Source organism: Dendropsophus ebraccatus, chromosome 9 (assembly GCF_027789765.1).
Source record: "Dendropsophus ebraccatus isolate aDenEbr1 chromosome 9, aDenEbr1.pat, whole genome shotgun sequence".
In the NCBI taxonomy this organism is placed as follows: Eukaryota; Metazoa; Chordata; class Amphibia; order Anura; family Hylidae; genus Dendropsophus; species Dendropsophus ebraccatus.
Window position 1 is genome coordinate 74,178,540 of NC_091462.1, and position 19,285 is coordinate 74,197,824.

Below are 19,285 nucleotides of genomic sequence, written 5' to 3' on the forward strand. Positions count from 1 at the left end.
GGAGTGGAGAAGGACGGCAGGACGGAGTGGAGAAGGACGGCAGGACGGAGTGGAGAAGGACGGCAGGACGGAGAAGAGAGGGGATAGGTTGGCAGGAGATGGGAGAGGGTGGCAGAAAAAAGGAAAGGGTGACAGGAGAGGGGCGGCAGGATGGAGGGGAGAGGGTGGCAGCAGAGAGGGGAAAGGGTGACAGGAGAGGCAAGAGGGGCTGCAGGACAGAGGTGAGAGGGTAGCAGCGGAGAGGCAGGCAACGGAGAGGGGATAGGTTGGCGGGAGATGGGAGAGGGTGGCAAGAGGAGAAGGTGGCAGGACAGAGGAGAGGGTGGCAAGAGAGGAGAGGGTGGCAGGACAGAGGGTGGCATGACAGAGTAGAGGGTGGCAAGAGAGGGGAGCGGGTGGCATAAGGGGCGGCAGGATGGAGGGAGAGGGTGACAGGATGACAGAGGGAAGCAGGATGACAGAGGGGCACAGGGGAGCAGGATGACAGAGGGGCGCAGGGGAGCAGGATGACAGAGGGGCACAGGGGAGCAGGATGACAGAGGGGCGCAGGGGAGCAGGATGACAGAGGGGCGCAGGGGAGCAGGATGACAGAGGGGCGCAGGGGAGCAGGATGACAGAGGGGCGCAGGGGAGCAGGATGACAGAGGGGCGCAGGGGAGCAGGATGACAGAGGGAAGCAGGATGACAGAGGGGTGCAGGGGAGCAGGGTGGATGGTGATGGGCGCAGGGGAGCAGCTTGGATGGTGATGGGCGCAGGGGAGCAGCGTGGATGGTGATGGGCGCAGGGGAGCAGCGTGGATGGTGATGGGCGCAGGGGAGCAGCGTGGATGGTGATGGGCGCAGGGGAGCAGCGTGGATGGTGATGGGCGCAGGGGAGCAGCGTGGATGGTGATGGGCGCAGGGGAGCAGCGTGGATGGTGATGGGCGCAGGGGAGCAGCGTGGATGGTGATGGGCGCAGGGGAGCAGCGTGGATGGTGATGGGCGCAGGGGAGCAGCGTGGATGGTGATGGGCGCAGGGGAGCAGCGTGGATGGTGATGGGCGCAGGGGAGCAGCGTGGATGGTGATGGGCGCAGGGGAGCAGCGTGGATGGTGATGGGCGCAGGGGAGCAGCGTGGATGGTGATGGGCGCAGGGGAGCAGCGTGGATGGTGATGGGCGCAGGGGAGCAGCGTGGATGGTGATGGGCGCAGGGGAGCAGCGTGGATGGTGATGGGCGCAGGGGAGCAGCGTGGATGGTGATGGGCGCAGGGGAGCAGCGTGGATGGTGATGGGCGCAGGGGAGCAGCGTGGATGGTGATGGGCGCAGGGGAGCAGCGTGGATGGTGATGGGCGCAGGGTGCATGTGATGGGCGCAGGGTGCATGGTGATGGGCGCAGGGGAGCAGGGTGCATGGTGATGGGCGCAGGGGAGCAGGGTGCATGGTGATGGGCGCAGGGGAGCAGGGTGCATGTGATGGGCGCAGGGTGGATGGTGAGGGGGATCCTAATGCCGAGGGGGGAGGGGGGAGGCAGAAGAAATGCGCTGGCGGCACGGGAGTGGCATGGGGGCAGCACGGGGATGGCGGGAACAGTTACCGGGTAATGTAATTCATGGATCGGCGAGCAGTGAGGGATCAATGAATCACATTGCCCGGTTCACCCGAGATTGGTCGGCCGGAGGCAATAAGCCAATCCGGGCGATCGGGCACCCGCAGATCGGCAACTCACCCCCTCCAGGCATGATGCTGATTGGCGGTGTCACGGACACCGCCAATCACAGCAGAATTCCAGGTCAGCAGCATCACATGACCCGGAATTCACATGCATAGCTGTGATTGGCTGTCCAGAACTGGGCAGCCAATCATGGCGATCGGTGTCATTGGGGGGGGGGGGGGGGGGGGACTTCCCCCTCTGTGTGAAGGGAAGATGGCCTGCTGTAGAAAACAGCAGCCATCCTCCTGCGATCGCCATGTGACGTCACGCGGCAATCGTTTAAAGGACCCGCCGGTACGTCATGGGTCCTTAAGTGACAGGGATCCATGATGTACCGGTACGTCATGGGTCCTGAAGAGGTTAAAGATACCCAATATTTGCTCGCCTGGCAACCAGAATGTTCTTCCACCCAGTTTTCCTAGACTCCTGTATGAAACATAGACACAACCCTGTCCCTTAACTGGAATTTTTACAACTGTGACTGGATAACACCGCCATACCAGACCTTACCAATACCGACACACTGTGACTGGATAACACCGCCATACCAGACCTTACCATTACCGACACACTGTGACTGGATAACACCGCCATACCAGACCTAACCAATACCGCCTTACTGTGACTGGATAACGCTGCCATACCAGACCTGACCAATACCGCCTTACTGTCACTGGATAACACTGTGATAACAGACATGATCAATACCGCCATACTGTGACTGAATAACACCGCCATACCAGACCTGACCAATACCGACACACTGTGACTGGATAACACCGCCATACCAGACCTGACCAATACTGCCTTACTGTGACTGGATAACACTGTCATACCAGACCTGATCAATACCGCCATACTGTGACTGGATAACACTGCTATACCAGACCTGACCAATACCGCCATACCCCCCCTCGAAAAGACAACAGATTTTCTGGCAAGTCTGAACGGGAGGTGGGAGACAAGAAATATAAAAAAAAATAAAGTTGTTTCCTTCCCCCCTGCTCCCTGGTACTGCCCTTCTGCAAGGTGCTGCCCTAGGCACCAGACCATGGGTGCCTAATGGTAAATACGACCCTGCAGGTATACAGGATCCCACCACCTATATACTACAGGTATACAAGACCTCCACCAACTATACATTACAGGAATACAGCACCTTCACCAACTATATACTACAGGTATACAGGACCCCCGAACTATACAGTACAGGTATATAGGACTTCCCAAACTATACAGTACAGGTATACAGCCCCCTACCAACTATACACTACTGGTATACAGGACCCCCCTCAACTATACACTACAGGTATACAGTCCCCCCCACACACCCCAACTATACACTACAGATATACGGGACCCCTAAAAACTATACACTTTAGGTATACAAACTATGCACTACAGGTATACACTAATTCCACTGATTAACTCAGATGAAATAATACCTTTTAAAAGACTGCAGTTTCCTGTTAAGCACCATTTGCAATGACAATAAACAAGGCCCAAGGCCGATCACTGCAGGTGGCGCATAAATCTGGATTCTGCATGTTTCTGCATGGACAATTGCATGTTGCTGCTCCAGAGTTTTATCAGGTAAAAATCTTTATGTCTATGCACCTGGCAATAGCACTGCCAATGTTGTATATAACCAGGCTCTTTATATAACACTGCCAATGTTGTATATAACCAGGCTCTTTATATAACACTGAAAATGTTGCATATAACCAGGTTGTATATAACACTGCCAATGTTGTATATAACACTGCCAATGTTGTATATAACCAGGCTGTATATAACACTGCCAATGTTGTATATAACCAGGTTGTATATAACACTGCCAATGTTGTATATAACCAGGCTCTGTATATAACACTGCCAATAATGTATATAACCAAGCTCTGTATACAGTCTGATCACATGACATCTCAGTTTGGCTATTAGGTATTTAGGATGTTTAAAGTTTTTAGTTTATTTCTGATGTGCATAAGCTACAATTTACATAAATAGTGCAGAACTGTCAGGTATGAAGGGCTACTGGCGATTTCTCCTTAAACAAAAAAAACAAAGACATAGATTGGCCTCCTGGGCACCTTACAACAAATCTAATTAACACACTGACACTTTATACCCGGGCAGCGCCAGGTACATTTTCTAGTATATAATTATTTCAGGAAAATGCTGTAATGTAATAACATAAAACTTTTCATAGCGTTTTTACACAAGACCATTTTAATTTAACAAAACACACACAGAAATAATACATAAAGGGGAAGGGTCAGTCTCTCCATCGGTGGCCACACTGTGGATTGCAACACTTGTAAAATGTAGTCATTGGCTCATCGGCTGATCTGGTCTGGATCTGCATGAAATAAGCCCTGGGATGCTCGCACTTCGGACAGGTTTCTGAAATGAAGAGAGCATAAACAAATCACATGACAAACAAAAAAATGTCAATCCTAATTTGATGTAGTCTTTATGCTAGGGTTTATTATACATACATATATATGTATGCATGTATAGTACTGAAGTACGGTCATAAGTGGCCACTGGCTCTATGGCACTGTGTTACTGGCCATGAAAAAGTCAGTCTATTACCTGCAGGTCACTATTCAGCAGGACGGTAAACAGCAATTCATGGTCATGTGATCTATTCACATTATTTATACAGGTGGCCTGCAATCCCATAGTTGCCAAAAATCTAGCAGCGAGACCCCATTCAACTGTATGAGTAAAGGGGTTGCGTGGTAGGGAGTGTGACACAGTGATTCCTGGTTGTGTGATTTCCAATCGCCATGGAGCTGCAGCCTTAGGGTATGTGCACACTACAGAATCCCGGCGGATCACTCGCCACAGATTCCGCAGCTTGCCACCGCTTGCATCTCGGCTGGCCCCATTGGCTCCATTCTATGCACAGGTAGAACAGGTTTATTCTCTGGACGGACGGCGGAATCCATCCATGCATAGAATGGAGTCTATGGCACAGACAGAGATGCGCACAGCTGAGAGCGGGAGCGAGCTAAGGAATCAGTGGTGGGTAATCTGCTCGGATTCCTCAGTGTGAACATACCCTGGAGTGTTTTCACATCCCTCTTCACAATGTGTGTGGCTGCTCAGCTGCAGGTGTGGTCTTCTCATGTGATCAGAAATAATATATAAACATCTCTTACCAGCAGTAGAGTCCACATTCTCCCATGCTGCTGAGCCTCCAAGTACATCATCAACCTCCTTGAGTTTTGGATATTTTCTGCTAGTTACCTAAAAGGGAAACACAAAACACCTAAGACTAATCTGGCAGTATATCACTTGTGACTTTTTCACCCCTTTGATACTTGCACTGTCTACTTTAGGCTTTGTTATAATTGCGCAAAACTTATCAAATTGTCACAGGACATGTGAATCTGGGGATTTTGTGTCATGCACTTTCTCAGTCACCCACTGAGTGACGCTACATAAGGCACATATATTGGCCAAGATTTATTTATCTGACACATTTAAGCAGAGAACAACAAATTACAGCCCAGCTTCTGTTTCTCAGAATGGGCTGTGATTGCTTGCTATATGGCTGGTTTATGTCTCAAAGATAGATAAATATGGGTCAATGAGTTAAAAAAAAAAAAAAAACAGTAAAATTTTGAAAAGCTATACAAACATACATATCACTGTACTCAGACTGACCTGTAGAATAAAGATGTCATGTCAGTTTTACCGTAAAGTGCATTACGTAAACAGGGAACACCCCAAAATTTGCAGAACTATATTATTTTTCCAATTTCACCCCATAAATGATATTTGGGGGTTCTGTCATACAAAAAAGATGTAAGCGTAAAAACTACGAATAAACGTAAACGCAAAATGAAAATTGTCACTGTCCTTAATATCATTTTGGGGTTAAAAAGTAAATAAAATTCCAGTTACAAAATAAAACAAAAACTATTAAAGTGTGGCATTATTATTATCCAGTAAACACTGTAAAAAATCTTATGTGGTGACAGCTTTATTTATTTTTTTATAGTTTTTCTATTTTGTCCAACTAGTAAAACAAAACACTTAACAAAATCTTTACATTTGGTATTGCTAGATTTGTACGGTTATATATTGTTATTTTTTACTCCATATTGAACAGTATCATTTTCCCATCTCAACTAATATAGTAATACGGTGCTTGTAGGGTAACCCACCCCCCCCCCCCCCCCCCCCCCCTCAACTGTGATCCCTTCATACAACATTTCTGACAGTCTGGATGGATACAAATAGTGGACCAGTGATGCAGGACATTGGCACATATAATGTATGTATAAGCCCCTGCACACTGCCTGTCTGCACGCTAGTTCTGGGGCAGTCAGGACAGTGCTCCAGACAGAGCGGGGCCCACAGTAGTCACTTACTAGCTGTAGGGACTGTTGCCAGGCAACAGAAGATCCAGGAAATAGCTGCCTAGCAAACACAGCGAAAACGCATGGCATTAATGGACAGCCAGAAGGGAGAACTCTGGAGTGTCCCTCTAAATAACACGCACGTAAGGTACAAGGTTATATTTCACACCGATAGACAACATACCTTGCGATTAATATTGTGCACATAGGGGCAGGTATTGCAGGCGAACCTATAGCACTTCTGCCCCTCCTCCACAATCAGCACATTGCCACAAGTTGGGCAAAACAGCAGCATGCTCACGCTGCAGATCAGAAGCCGGTGACACTTCCGCCAGTAGGTCGCACGTTGTGACGTACTTCCGCCAGCAGGTCAGCACGCTCCAGTCACGAGATGGATTAGACAGTTCAGGTGTTCACGTGTTTCCGCCCTCAGGTCACGCTTAGGAATGTGCTTCCCTGGTGGCTGTTGTGCTCGATACGAAGCCCTTACTGTGTGAGTGAGCTGAGAGTGTGTACTGGGGCAGAGGATTGGTTGGATATCACGGGTTGTGTATTGTACGGTAGGGGGCGCCCGGCTGCAATGCCCCGAGCGTATTGACCACTCTCAATGCTTTACCATCATTGTACTATGTGCGTCTTATCTCCCAGCAGCCCTTGCACCTGCACCCTGCTCCTCTCTTTGTACATCCTGAGTCACCCAGGTACATCTGCTCCTCCTGCTCCTTCATTTTCATTGTCTCCTCTGCCAACCCTTCATCCTCCTGCCTACTGCAGCCTCTACTAACCTCTTTATCTTTCTTAGGGTATGTGCACACTACAGAATCCACACGGATTATCTCCAGCGCATTCTTTGCACACTCCCGCTTGAAGTTCCGCCCGTCCCATAGGCTCCATGACAGTTCTTTGGGCGGACAGCGGAATCTGCCTGCGCATAGAATGGAGCCTATGGGACGGCTGTAACTTCAATCGGGAGAGCGAGGGGGCGAGCGACTGAATCTGCTGGAAGTTATCCGCACAGATTCCGTACATTCCGTCACCACCCACCTTCCTTTCCCCAGCAGTTCTGTACAGGGGGTGAGGCTTGGTGATGCTGCTGCTGGAGGACAGAAGGAGAGCAGGCACGCGGCCCCAGGACTGTCACTGACTTGTCCTCAGTGACAGCCCCAGACCGTCCTTTCCTAGCTTTGTCTCTACCAGTCTCATCCTTTCTGCTTCAGCACTTTAAAGGGGTTATCCAGTGCTACAAAAACATGGCCACTTTCTTTCAGAGACAACACGACTCTTGTCTCCAGTTCAGGTGCGGATTGCAATTAAGCTCCATTCACTTCAATGGAACTGAGCAGAAAAACCCCGCCCAAGCTGGAGACAAGAGCGGTGCTGTCTCTGGAAGAAAGTGGCCATGTTTTTGTAGCACTGGATAACCCCTTTAACCCTGGCTGCAAGGAGAGATGTATCTGGCTCCGAGGGGAGGTATATGGCAGCAAGGGGACATGTCTGGCTGCAAGGGGGCATCCCTGGCTAGCGGCATATCCAACTCCATGGGTTATACCTGTTTGCAAGAGGCATATTTAGCTGCAGGGGACATACCTAGCTAGGGGCATATCTGGCTTTAGTGGACATTCCTGGCATAAAGAGACATATCTGATTGTGGGACCATACATAGCAGAAAGGGGCATATCTGGCTGCAAGAGGCATATCTGACTCCAGGGGACATATTTGGCTGTAAGGGGGCATACCTGGCTTGAGGTATATCCAGTTTCAGGGGGCATACCTGGCTAGGGGATCATCTGGCTGCAGTGAACATACCTGGCAACAAGGGGCATATCTGGCTGCAGTGGGCATACTTGGTTTTATGTTTCAAAACTGGCTACAAGATCTGGGTCCTACAGATTTACATTGTTATGGAGGTATCTGATGTGGGAATCAACTGCAGACAGAGACTTTATACAGATCCTATGGCTGCAGTGTGATCTTGGCCTTATTAAGGCAACGTTTCTAATCGGGGTACCTTGGAGGTACTTAACTTAAAACACTGGGTTACAGTAAGCCTGCGGTTTCTGAAATAAGATAAAATCCTTTACCTTGTATGGACAATGCCCATCTGCCCTGTCTGAGGCCTCATGGCTGGACATAGTATGCCCCCCCCCCCCCCACCCCATCTTGTTCAGGCTGTTACTAGAGACAGATTTACCCAGTTGACAGGCTGTGGATAACAGATTGTGGGGAAGGGAGACACCTAGTGGCCAAGACTAGACAGCTGCTTTGCTGGAAAAAGGAGTAATTTTGACAAATGAAGTGATTTGCAATGTGATATGTTAGCAATCACATAGGATATCAAATGAAGCAAAGTTGTTTAAAATGACAGTGACCATTTAAGGTGGATGAACAGCTCAGAAGAAGACAGAACATGAATCAGCCAATACATGTTATGTAGGAGAAGTAATATCCCCATGGGTGAGTGAACAGAACATACACAGCAGTCGTCTTCATCTACTTGAAACCTTGTAGTTGACTAACTGGTTTCTGGAATGTAATAGGCCTCGTAGGACATAGGATCTAAGATGATAGAATACGACCACCAAGTCTGGTCAGGCAGTGGCTTGTGGCAGATCCTCTATATTGAATAAGAAACGGGTTGATATTTTTCTTTAATAGTTTTTCCTAGGAAATGGACGTAAACATAAAAGAAGAGTATGAGACAGGAGATGGAATTAAAGAGGAGGATGCAGAGGAGGAGCTGCCACATGCAGAAGTTGTAGACATATTCCAGGAAGGGCTTGCAATGTTAGTCCAGGACCCACTATTATGTGACCTACCTATACAGGTAAGGAATCAACAGTCTGGATGTCTGACAAAGCACAGTACTCCTTCCTAGTAGGTGCCCTTCTAAAGGAGTTAAAATGCTGGTTTCACACATGGCAGTTTTTTTTTTTTTTTTTTACCAAAACCAAAAGTGGATTTAAAGTAATGGGTAAAATAAAGGAAGCGCTTATATGTCTCTTACGTGCCGAATCCACTTCTGGCTTTTGCTCAAAAACTGCAGTGGCTAACAGTTTTCAACAAACTGCAGTGTATGAAACCAGCATTATACAACCCAGTATAGAGCCATTGTAGAGGCCTGTACAGCTCAGAGTCTCCGCACTCTCAGCTTTCATGCCTGCAGTTACATATGTGCATTGGCAGTTGCATTTCCTATCATTTTTCCTTCCTAAGGCCTTCACATTTTTGGTTTGTAAAAACACCCTGGTTTTTGTGCATTTTCTATGAGGCATCGGTTTATATGCATTTTTAAAAAAATAGAAGTCTAAGAGAATCTATCTTTCTGACAAAAAAGTGTTCATAATATATGTAATTTCCAGTGTATTTCCTGGTCTGTGATTTCTCCTTACTTATTATTGCAGGTTACATTAGAAGAAATAAATTCACAAATTGCTCTGGAGTTTGGTCAGGCAATGACGGTCCGAGTTTGTAAGGCTGATGGGGAAGTAATGCGTAAGTGCTGTACATGATGCAGAAAAAGATTCTGTGAAGTACACTTTAACTTTCCTAATTTTGAGGTAGAAATATAGCCAGGTTTCTTGTCTTTTTATTGTTTGCAGAAAGAAAAAAATATATATCTCGCAGTTTAAAGATTTACCACTAGAGGGCAGTCCAGTAATACTGTCATCAATATCTCACATCCACGTATTGCATAGAAATTATCATCAGTTTGTGTATGAGGCTTTTGCAGTGTGAGATGAAGCTGAGATATATAATATACACAATCTACACAGATATTACACTTTACAATCTAGTGGGCAGTTGCGTACCTCCTTATCACAGCCATTTTGTATTATTCACTTACATTTTTTTCCTTCTGTACCTCCAAAGATCTGAAGTGTTTTTATTTTTACAACAACAGAGCATAAAAAAATAAAACGGATTCTAGGGGACAGAATGCTTTGTGTTTATTGGGAGCATTTTGGAGTAGAATAGGATTTTTGATCTTTTTCTCTTCCTTTTCTTTTGCAGTTTAATGCCACTCAAAAAATCACTGGCATAATCAATAACATTATGGGGGAAACTTATATTTTTCAGCTTTTTCCTACTTTTCTTCCCCAGCTTGCACTTCCTCCTGACTTTTTAAATTAAGAAAAAACTATTAAATTGTCTCATGTTGTATGATGAATTTGCAGTTTTTTCAATCTCCTTCTTCCTTCTTTCTCCTTCTTTCTTCTCCTCCTTCCTTCTTATTTTTGCAAAATGGGCTTGTGTAAAAGTTGTAAAAAACAAGCCCTGATAAATTTTCTGCTATATTTTGATTTTTTTTTTTTTACCTTTTCACAGTTGTCAATACCAAATGTTTTCAAATAATCGAAACTGAAAACAAACAAACAAAAAAAAAAACTATTTTGTGAGATTTGATTTTAAACAATTTCTAAACATTTCTTTTTTTCTAGTCTTTTTGGGGAATTTGTAGGTGCAATGTTCCGATTGCTTGTACACTACAGTAGGTTTTCATTCTGTGATCAAATATTAATGCAGGCTGTAATAATAGATCTATCATGGCCGCCATGTCAGCTAATTGGCACCTTGTAGTTGTATTGTCTTGTCATGTCTTTGAAAGGCATCACAGCGACATAACTTCAAGGGGCCAACTGTTATTGACTGTGGTATTGGACCAGCTTTGGTATGAAGTCTGTCGAGTGGTGGCTGTTAGCCATAGGTGGAAGCCAGCACCTGCAGGGTATGGATGTGATGACTTTCTTAGTACAATACAGTGGAATATGTCAGCACAATTTGAATGAATAAATAATGTAATCATATATGAATCTGCTCTAATGTCTAGGGTGTTTATCCCCCAGTTTATGGGATCTTACACATGTGATATACATTAGAGGCTTATAAAACAGTATGGCTTGTTGATGTAATAACTCTCCAGAGAATAATGTATGTACAGAAGGGACTGCACTGTAGTTGTATTGGTACAGTCTGTAGCAGTTTACTTTCTTGTGGATGATGCCATATTCTGTACTGTAGTCTGGCGCCATCTGTTGGTAGATGAGTGTAATTCTGATGCGATATCTCCTATATATTATATTAAGCTGATACATCATTTATTCTTTTCTTCAGCTGTTGTGGTTGTCCAGAATGCTACGGTTATGGATTTAAAAAGAGCCATTCAGCGATATATTCAGCTAAAGCACCAGAGGGAGGGAGGAATACAGCATATTAGCTGGTGAGCCATCTATACGGTGTTAGTGAGGCCGTCCTCAGATATGTAATGTCTTAACACAGGTTTCCCTATCGTCCCATTGGCATCACAACATATGGGGTATTATCGCCCCTGCGAGCCCCTGGGACGAAGGAATTTTAATGAAAAAAATAAGTAAGAGCTTTTATTCCCCTCCTCCAGGAAGTATAATAAGCCCCACCTCCCCACACACCTCAGTCTTTTTTTACTTCGTTTCTGAAAGCCCTATGGGACTCTCTCCCTCCTCCCTTATTTCAATTTTTGTTCTAGGTACCGGTGGATTCAGGGTGCCAGAAGACTCACGGTAGGATCCAGCATCAGGCCGGTAACAGGGGTCCCGGATTTCGCATCCGGATGACCATTACATTTCATTAGATCATCTTTTAAAACTTTGGAACGCAAAGTGCGTTCCATTGCGGCGGCACGTCATTTCCGGTTCCGGTTTGTGGAACGCATGACGCTTTGCGTGTCAGCGCTGCGTCACTTCCGGTTTCCGGGTTCAGCTCGTGGTGCGCGCCTTCGCCACTGCAGAGCTGTATTTAGAGGGGCCAGAGCCCATCAGAGCAGGTCTGATCTAGGTTAGATCTTGGGTGCTGTAGCCCAGCTTCTGTTATCAGGATCAAATACAGTGCAATTCGGCTTGCCCTTCCTACACTAAAGTAAGTACTCTGCTGCCACCTAGTGGTTTTGTTTTGAATTACTGTCTGTTATTCCCTATAGACTAGGTCTATTGGAACTCATGATATACTCTTCCTTAGATGTCTGGAATGGAGACTAGTCCATCCAGTAAGAGATCTGGAAAAAGGAAACATTTTGCTTGTGCGGATTGTGAGACTCCGTTGCCGGACGGATATGAATACCGTATGAAGACCATCGATTTAGATAAGATTATTCCATTTTTTTCTTATTATAAGTTTATATATATATATATATTATATATATATATATATATATATATATATATATAGATACATATATTGCAGTTCGCTGTGAGTCTTGCAGACCTAAACCTAAGACTAATGATGAACCTGACGTCCAGGACGTCGTCATATGGGTCAAGGAATATGTGCAGAAATCTCTGGCTGCTAAGCAGGTGGTTCAGCCTAGCTCTAAGAAGAGGAGTAAGCGAAGCATATCTCCTTCCACTTCTCAGCCTGTGAGTATAATTTTTCTCTGGCTGAGAAATACAGTATCTCAGTTATACTGATATCTATATTATTCTACCCTAGGGGTCGGTATTCTCTATAACCCAGCAAGAAAAATCCTCCTCCTCTTCCGAGTCTTCTTCTACATCTGAAGATGAGAAAGAACTATTTCAGGGTATAAACCCACACACCGTATATGCAGCGTATTTACTGCTGCGATACGCAGCAAACTCGCAGCAAAATCGCAGCAGATTAGATCTAAATAACTGAACACAGCATCAAATCTGTACCAACAAATCTGCTGCGTATTTGTTGCATATCTGCTGCATATACGGTGTGTGGGTTTATACCCTAAAGGATACTTTACGACCGATAGGATCTATAAGTTAAGAAAGGCGGTACAGGCAGAGATCCATCCAGAAGAGTTAGAGGAAGGTCAGTCCTCCAGCAAAAAGCCTAGGGCTTTTCATGTTGGAGAGACATCAATGAGCATGTTGCAAACAGAATGGAAAAAAACGGAAAAAGCTCCGGTCCTGAGCAAGAGGTTCAAAACCTTATATGTCCTCAAGGAGGAACAGTGTAAGGAGTGGTTGGAACCTCCAAAAGTCGATACAGCCATTGCCAAGCTATCTAAGCGCACGGTTTTACCTGCGGAGGATGGCTCAAACTTAAAGGAGCCTATGGATAGAAGGGTCGAGGTGGCCTTTAAGAGATCTTATAGCCCAAGGGGCAGTTTCCATATCCTCATTTGAGGTTTCTAGAAGCCTCAGACGTTGGCTGGCTAAAGTCCAAGAAAACTTGGAATCTGGGGTAAGCAGGGATAAGATTCTTCGCTCCTTTAAGAAAGTAAATATGGCCATAGATTTTCTCTGCAATGCAGCATCGCAAGGGACAAGGCTGGCCTCTAAGTCGATGGCGCTCTCTACCCCAGGTAGGAGAGCATTATGGTTGAGGCCCTGGTTCGGTTGATGGTCCTATTTCGGTTACAAGGGATAAAGATCATCCCATACCTCGACGACTGGTTGATTATGGCTCAGACTCAGAATCTTCTGAATCATCAGTTGAATTATGTCCAGGACATACTTCAACAGTTAGGTTGGCTCATCAACCACGAAAAATCGGACCTAGTCCCATCCAGAACCAAGGTGTTCCTGGGATATCTAATAGATTCTGCACAAATGAAACTATTTCTTTCAACGCCCAGGGTGGAACGTATCCAGGCAGGTGCTCAATTTCTTATTCCTCCTCGTCAGGTCTCCATAAGAACCTTAATGAGATTCCTAGCACTCCTCTCTTCAGCAGCGGATGCAGTTCCTTGGGCAATGTGGCACATGAGATTCCTACAGACAGAAGTCCTATCTGTATGGAATCGGAGACTGGAGGACCTGGACACAGTCCATGCCCTGTCTACACGAACAAGACAGTCCCTGATGTGGTGGAGGCAAGTCAAACATGGAGTTTTGATTTCAGAGCCACACTGGATCACCATAACAACGGATGCTTCAGGCACAGGATGGGGAGCCCACCTATTAGACATGACAGTTTCTGGAGTATGGAGCCCGCTAGAGTCCAGTCTTCCTTCAAACGTGAGAGAGCTGAGAGCAATTTATCTTGCTCTTCTTCATTTGTCTCTGAGTATAATGCACAAAGCTGTAAAAATCAGGACGGACAATGTTGCCTGCGTTGCTTACCTGAACAAGCAGGGAGGTACCAAATCCCCCTTACTTCTCAAGGAAGTGGAGAAGATTTTCACATGGGCAGAAACCAGGGTGACCAGGCTATATGCCATTCACATCAGGGGTATACACAACACTCTGGCGGATCGACTAAGTCGAGGACTTACGGTCCCAGGAGAGTGTTCACTCAGATAACACTCAGATGGGGACTCCCTCAAATCGATCTTATGGCATCAGCAAGCAATGCCAAACTGACAAGGTTTTACTCTCTGTATACGTCGACCTGACCATAGTCGATGCGATGACCATACCGTGGACATTCCAACTAGCCTTGATACCCAGGGTTCTGACGAAAATTCGGTTGGATCAAGCGACAGTAATAATTGTGACACCCTTCTGGCCGAAGAGGTCATGGTTCACACTGCTCATGAATATGAGCAGAGGAGAATTTTGGAAGCTCCCTCTGTATCCAGATCTGATATCCCAGGGACATCAACTGTGCAGGGATCTAGCCAGCCTCAGCTTAACAGCTTGAAAGCTAGAAGGGCCATACTAAATACAGGTTTCTCTGAGAAAGTTTTGCAGACTCTTTCTCATGCTCATAGCAGTGCTACAAATAAATCCTACCTCCGAATTTGGAAGATTTTTCAGAACTGGTGTTCCTCTAAGGAGATTGATCCAATTAAACCATCTACTCCACAGTTATTAGAATTCCTGCAGGAGGGATTCGATAAAGGTCTTAGACCCAGTTCTATTAAGGTGCAGATTGCTGCTTTATCCACTCACCTAAATTGGCGTCTCTTTCAGATACTGGAAATAAAAAACTTTGTTAAGGCCTTGACCAGACTAAGACCTAATATAGTGAGACAGGTAGACACTTGGGACTTGTCCCTGGTGTTGACACGTTTATGCCTTCCGCCTTTTGAGCCACTGGAGGAAACAGACTTCAAGTCTCTTTCATTTAAGGTTGCCTTTTTGTTGGCAATTACTTCTGCCAAGAGGGTAGGGGAGCTCCAAGCGTTTGGCTCTGCCCCTCCTTATGTTATATTTTCTCAAGATAAGGTCATTCTGAAGTTTCTTCCAGGGTTCCTTCCTAAAGTGGCGTCTCACTCCAACATTAACCAGTTGGTAGTTCTTCCTGTCTTCTCTCCTACGTCTTCTACTGAAGAGGATTTAGATCTCTCGTTGTTGGACGTTTCCAGGTCTATCAGAATATACCTGGATAGAGTAAGTCCATTCCGTAAGGAAGAAAATTTTTTAATTCTTTTTTCTGGGAAGATCAAGGGTAAAAAAGCCTCTAAACCTACAATATTACGCTGGATTTGCGACTCTATTGCCCTGGCCTATACTTCGGCTGAGTTATCTCCACCTGAGTTCACTAGAGCTCATTCAACTAGGGCAGTAGCTTCTAGTTGGGCAGAACGGACATCTGTACCCTTTGAGGACATATGCCAGGCGGCATCCTGGTCTTCAATATCTACCTTTGTTAACCACTATAGGTTGGAATCTATATGTTCAGCAAGAACTATATTTGCTAAGGCTGTACTCTCTGCTGCTGTTATTGTTAACCCACCCAATGAGGAACATGCGTGCTAGTTCCCCATATGTTGTGATGCCAATGGGACGATAGGGAAGTGAAAATTATTATGTTACATTTTTTTTCCCCTAAGACCCATTGGCATCACAAGACACCCGCCCTGTTTTTGTTGTATTCGTTATAATTTGACTGAGGTGTGTGGGGAGGTGGGGCTTATTATACTTCCTGGAGGAGGGAAATAAAAGCGCTTACTTATTTTTTTCATTAAAATTCCTTCGTCCCAGGGGCTCGCAGGGGCGATAATACCCCATATGTTGTGATGCCAATGGGTCTTAGGGAAAACAAATTAACATAATAATTTTCACTTTTCTGATGTCTAGGAAATATGTCTGGAAAACCTACCAATTGTCCTTTTCTGGAGAGAAGCTCGATAATGATGAAAAGTGTCTTCGAGAGTAAGTAGTGGGCTATCTTTGTGTGTTATACGTATTGACACAAAAACGCTGTTATCAGAATAGAATGTAATAATGATATATGTAAGTGATCACAATATTAGAATTGACAAGATATGTTAATTTGGGAAAACCATTGAATGGAGGTCACATGTAGCCTAAATACAAGGTATGGTTGGCATGGGGTCATTTAGCTTCTGAATGGCATTGTGCAGCACATTTGTGCCCAGATGTTATAGCTGTAGGTCCTGCACACTCATAATTACTGAAGCTGCTGATTCCATAAATGCTGGATCAGTAATAAATCTGGTGTAACAATATGGTGGATATATTCCTGGTAAACCCTTGCTGTATGTGGCCCAATAGGAAGCCTTCCATGAGAGACAATGTATGTGTTTGCAGGATGTCCGGTTCATATTGCCAGATCATCACATCCACAGTTTCGCTCCACAGCAAAGACAGCATTGGAGCGCTCACCATGAGGCCTCCATACTGAAACCCGACAGTCAGTGGCACAGCTATAGGGGTTGCCCGCTGGGCTGCCTCTCTGTTCTCAGCTGTGTTAATGGCAGCAGATTCGGGAGAACTGTCTGCACTGTAAGCCTGCAGGCTGCTTAACGCTGCAGTGTTGGGTCCTGATTCCTACTCCCCTCTGCTGTCCGTGCGGAGGGGGAGGGGCGGGAGAGCATGGTCCGGCACCAGGAGGAAGAGGGAGGCATGGAGCTTCTGAGAAAGTGAAGTTTCCTCATAATAAATAAGTGTCTGTGCTGTGTGTGTGCGCGCTCGCTATCTGCTGTGTGTGTGTGTGTGTGTGTGGGGGGGCAAGCTAAAATTTTGCACCAGGGCCCATCAGCCTGTAGCTACGCCCCTGCCGACAGTCCTACTGACACCAAGCTAAACTGTGTATCAGGAGGCTGGCTATAGCCAGTATAGAAGAAGCCTGTGTTTCCCCATGTGAGACAGCAATTTTGATCTGACCACCAAATCATTTCCCTGCTGTCTTCCTGTACAGCAAGTTTGGATAGGAAAGCAGTGGTGGGATTGGTTGCTGTGTCTGCTGTACTTCATTTAGGTGTCCATTGTTATACTTATCATGGAAATACATGATGTCTTTTAGGTATGGTATTAAAAACCGAGATGAAGTGGTGTTTGTGAAGAAACTGAAAAAGAAGTGATCTGGTAAGTGTCATATCCAGCTAATTTAAAGATGAGAGTTATTCTGTAACTAAACTTTTTACATAGGCCGATAATTGTCCGGCTCTAATGCTCACTGCCAATAATCTGCTGGCGAATGAAAAATCACTAGTTCAACAGCTCCTCACATCTTTTGCACAGCCATTAAAATCATTGCTAGTTGGACGCTCATCTTCCTCAGGTTGTATGTGATAGCACAGGAGAGGTGCTGTTTCTGAAAGAGAGTGGCCATGTATTTCCAAGCCTGGTTAATCCCTTTAATGGGCCGCATGAATGATCCAGCACTTGTTTGTGTGGCCTTGCTGCACATGGATTGAGTTTTGTATAGGCTCCGCATTGGGATATGTTCTTCCAAAGTGGTGGTGTTGCCTGCCAATTCAGTGGAATGCATACAGTTGCCCATTATCAACTAGTCGGATTACCCATTTGCCCATTATTAACTAGCTAGATTTCTGTACAGAAAGTAGTTATAATAAATTGTTTCAACCAGATAGTAACCAAATATATGGGTGACTATATAAAGTGAAGCCAAAATTATGCCATCCTATCTAAAAGCAGGATATAGGAGTAAGCTGTCAGTCATCCTGTTTGGGTGGGGCAACTTGAACTCCCGCTGTCTCTCCTAGGAATTCTAGTTACAAGTACAGTGGTACCTCGGTTCTGGAACATAATCAGTTCTGGAAAACTGTTCCAGAACCAAGCTGTAAGTTCCCATAGGGAACAAGAGCACCTCGCCCACAGAGTGTAAAGACTAGCAGTAAGTAATGCTGCATGTTGCACCACTACCTACTGTGAAGTGCGGGGATTCCCGCTCCATTTTCCGCTGCAACAGTGAGAGAGGCTGGAGCGGACGGCTATTTAAACTTGCCGCCCTGTTCAGGCTCCTCTCAGCTGCGGGGGACACTCTGTAAAGTGGATTTCCCTCATTATGATGGGATTCCATGCTTCCTTTTTTCCTGTAGGTGAGAGGCGCAGGGCAGCAAGTTTAAATAGCCGCCTGCTCCTGTCTCTCTCTGGGGGAACCCCCTGTTAAGAAGCCCGCACTGCTCCCTGTCAGCACTGACCTGTCTCCCCAGCACCCACTCACCAACTTCTTAGCCGCTTGCTTCTGCTGCCTCTGCAGATTCTCCATCACCCTGCAGAGGCGGCAGGGAGCAGTGGAAACGAGCGGCTAAAAAGTTGGTGAGTGGAGCGGCCGGTGCAACAGCAAGGGTGTTGGGGGGGGGGGGATCTGGGGAGACAGGTCAGTGCTGAGAGGGAGCAGGGGGAAGATGATAAGGGAGGAGGTTTCCCCAGAGAGGCAGGAGCAGGCCGCTATTTAAACTTGCTGCTCTGCTCCTCTCAGCTGCGGGAAATACCCTGTAAAGAAGCAGGAATCCCATCATAATGAGGGGAATCTCCCTTTACAGGGAGGAGCAGAAGCACAGGGGCAAGTGCCTCTCTCACTGTTGCGGGGAACAAGAATCCCTGCTCTTGTTCCCGAACACCTCTTAGTGTCTGCTGAACATTAGTTCAGCTGACCGTTATCCCCCCTGATTTTGTTCTGATACCGACAAAACTTGAGGGGGAAATTTAGTTTGAATACCGAATGGTTTGAACACTGAGGTATTACTGTATATTAATAACTGCCTTGCTGTACTGTTTCTTTGTAAGTAGACTAAAGGAAACTTCTGCAATGTGAAGTCTCAGGAAAACTAACTAGCTGTTGTCTTCTGACAGACTCCTTCATGTGTGAACAGCATCCAGTGATGAAACCATTGATGGATGTCCGGCCATAAACATTGCTGATGTCTGCTGGCAGATCAATCACAACTGATTCTTATTTATTTTATGGTTTTTTTTTATAGTTATATGTAATCTTGTAATAAAAATGCTGAAAATATTTAGTCATTTGATTTTGGAGGTTTCCTACTAGGGCTCTGTGTAAAATTATGAGATTATGGGTTAAACACCAGATGAGAAATCAGGCACTAAGGAGTATATA

General features: G+C 45.8%; 2 protein-coding genes across 3 annotated transcripts; one reads left to right on the top strand and one right to left on the bottom strand.

Annotated features, from left to right (window-relative positions):
• Positions 1–3,891: 3,891 nt before the first annotated feature.
• Positions 3,892–6,442, bottom strand: POLR3K (RNA polymerase III subunit K). The gene is made up of 3 exons (XM_069983652.1): positions 6,249–6,442; positions 4,859–4,946; positions 3,892–4,094 (listed from the first exon to the last, which is right to left on the bottom strand). The coding sequence occupies exons 1-3, from the start codon at positions 6,357–6,359 to the stop codon at positions 3,967–3,969; spliced, it is 327 nt and encodes a 108-aa protein (XP_069839753.1). The 5' UTR covers positions 6,360–6,442; the 3' UTR covers positions 3,892–3,966.
• Positions 6,443–6,448: 6 nt separating this feature from the next.
• Positions 6,449–19,171, top strand: SNRNP25 (small nuclear ribonucleoprotein U11/U12 subunit 25). 2 transcript variants are annotated; one of them, XM_069983650.1, is made up of 7 exons: positions 6,449–6,557; positions 8,720–8,888; positions 9,466–9,556; positions 11,177–11,282; positions 16,036–16,110; positions 17,225–17,286; positions 19,021–19,171. In XM_069983650.1, exons 2-6 carry the CDS (start codon positions 8,733–8,735, stop codon positions 17,280–17,282), a joined length of 486 nt encoding a protein of 161 aa, XP_069839751.1. In that variant the 5' UTR covers positions 6,449–6,557; positions 8,720–8,732; the 3' UTR covers positions 17,283–17,286; positions 19,021–19,171. The 2 variants fall into 2 exon arrangements, with proteins under 2 accessions (XP_069839751.1, XP_069839752.1); XM_069983651.1 differs by lacking the exon at positions 6,449–6,557 and adding an exon at positions 6,591–6,765.
• Positions 19,172–19,285: the final 114 nt, after the last annotated feature.

Coding starts and splice junctions, on each gene's coding strand:
- POLR3K (XM_069983652.1), bottom strand. CDS start 6,359: ATGCTGCTGTTTTGCCCAACTTGTGGCAATGTGCTGATTGTGGAGGAG. Junction 4,947..6,248: donor TGCACAATATTAATCGCAAG/GTATGTTGTCTA, acceptor TTTCCCTTTTAG/GTAACTAGCAGAAAATATCC. Junction 4,095..4,858: donor GAATGTGGACTCTACTGCTG/GTAAGAGATGTT, acceptor TCTTCATTTCAG/AAACCTGTCCGAAGTGCGAG.
- SNRNP25 (XM_069983650.1), top strand. CDS start 8,733: ATGGACGTAAACATAAAAGAAGAGTATGAGACAGGAGATGGAATTAAA. Junction 9,557..11,176: donor GGCTGATGGGGAAGTAATGC/GTAAGTGCTGTA, acceptor TCTTTTCTTCAG/CTGTTGTGGTTGTCCAGAAT. Junction 16,111..17,224: donor GATGAAAAGTGTCTTCGAGA/GTAAGTAGTGGG, acceptor GATGTCTTTTAG/GTATGGTATTAAAAACCGAG.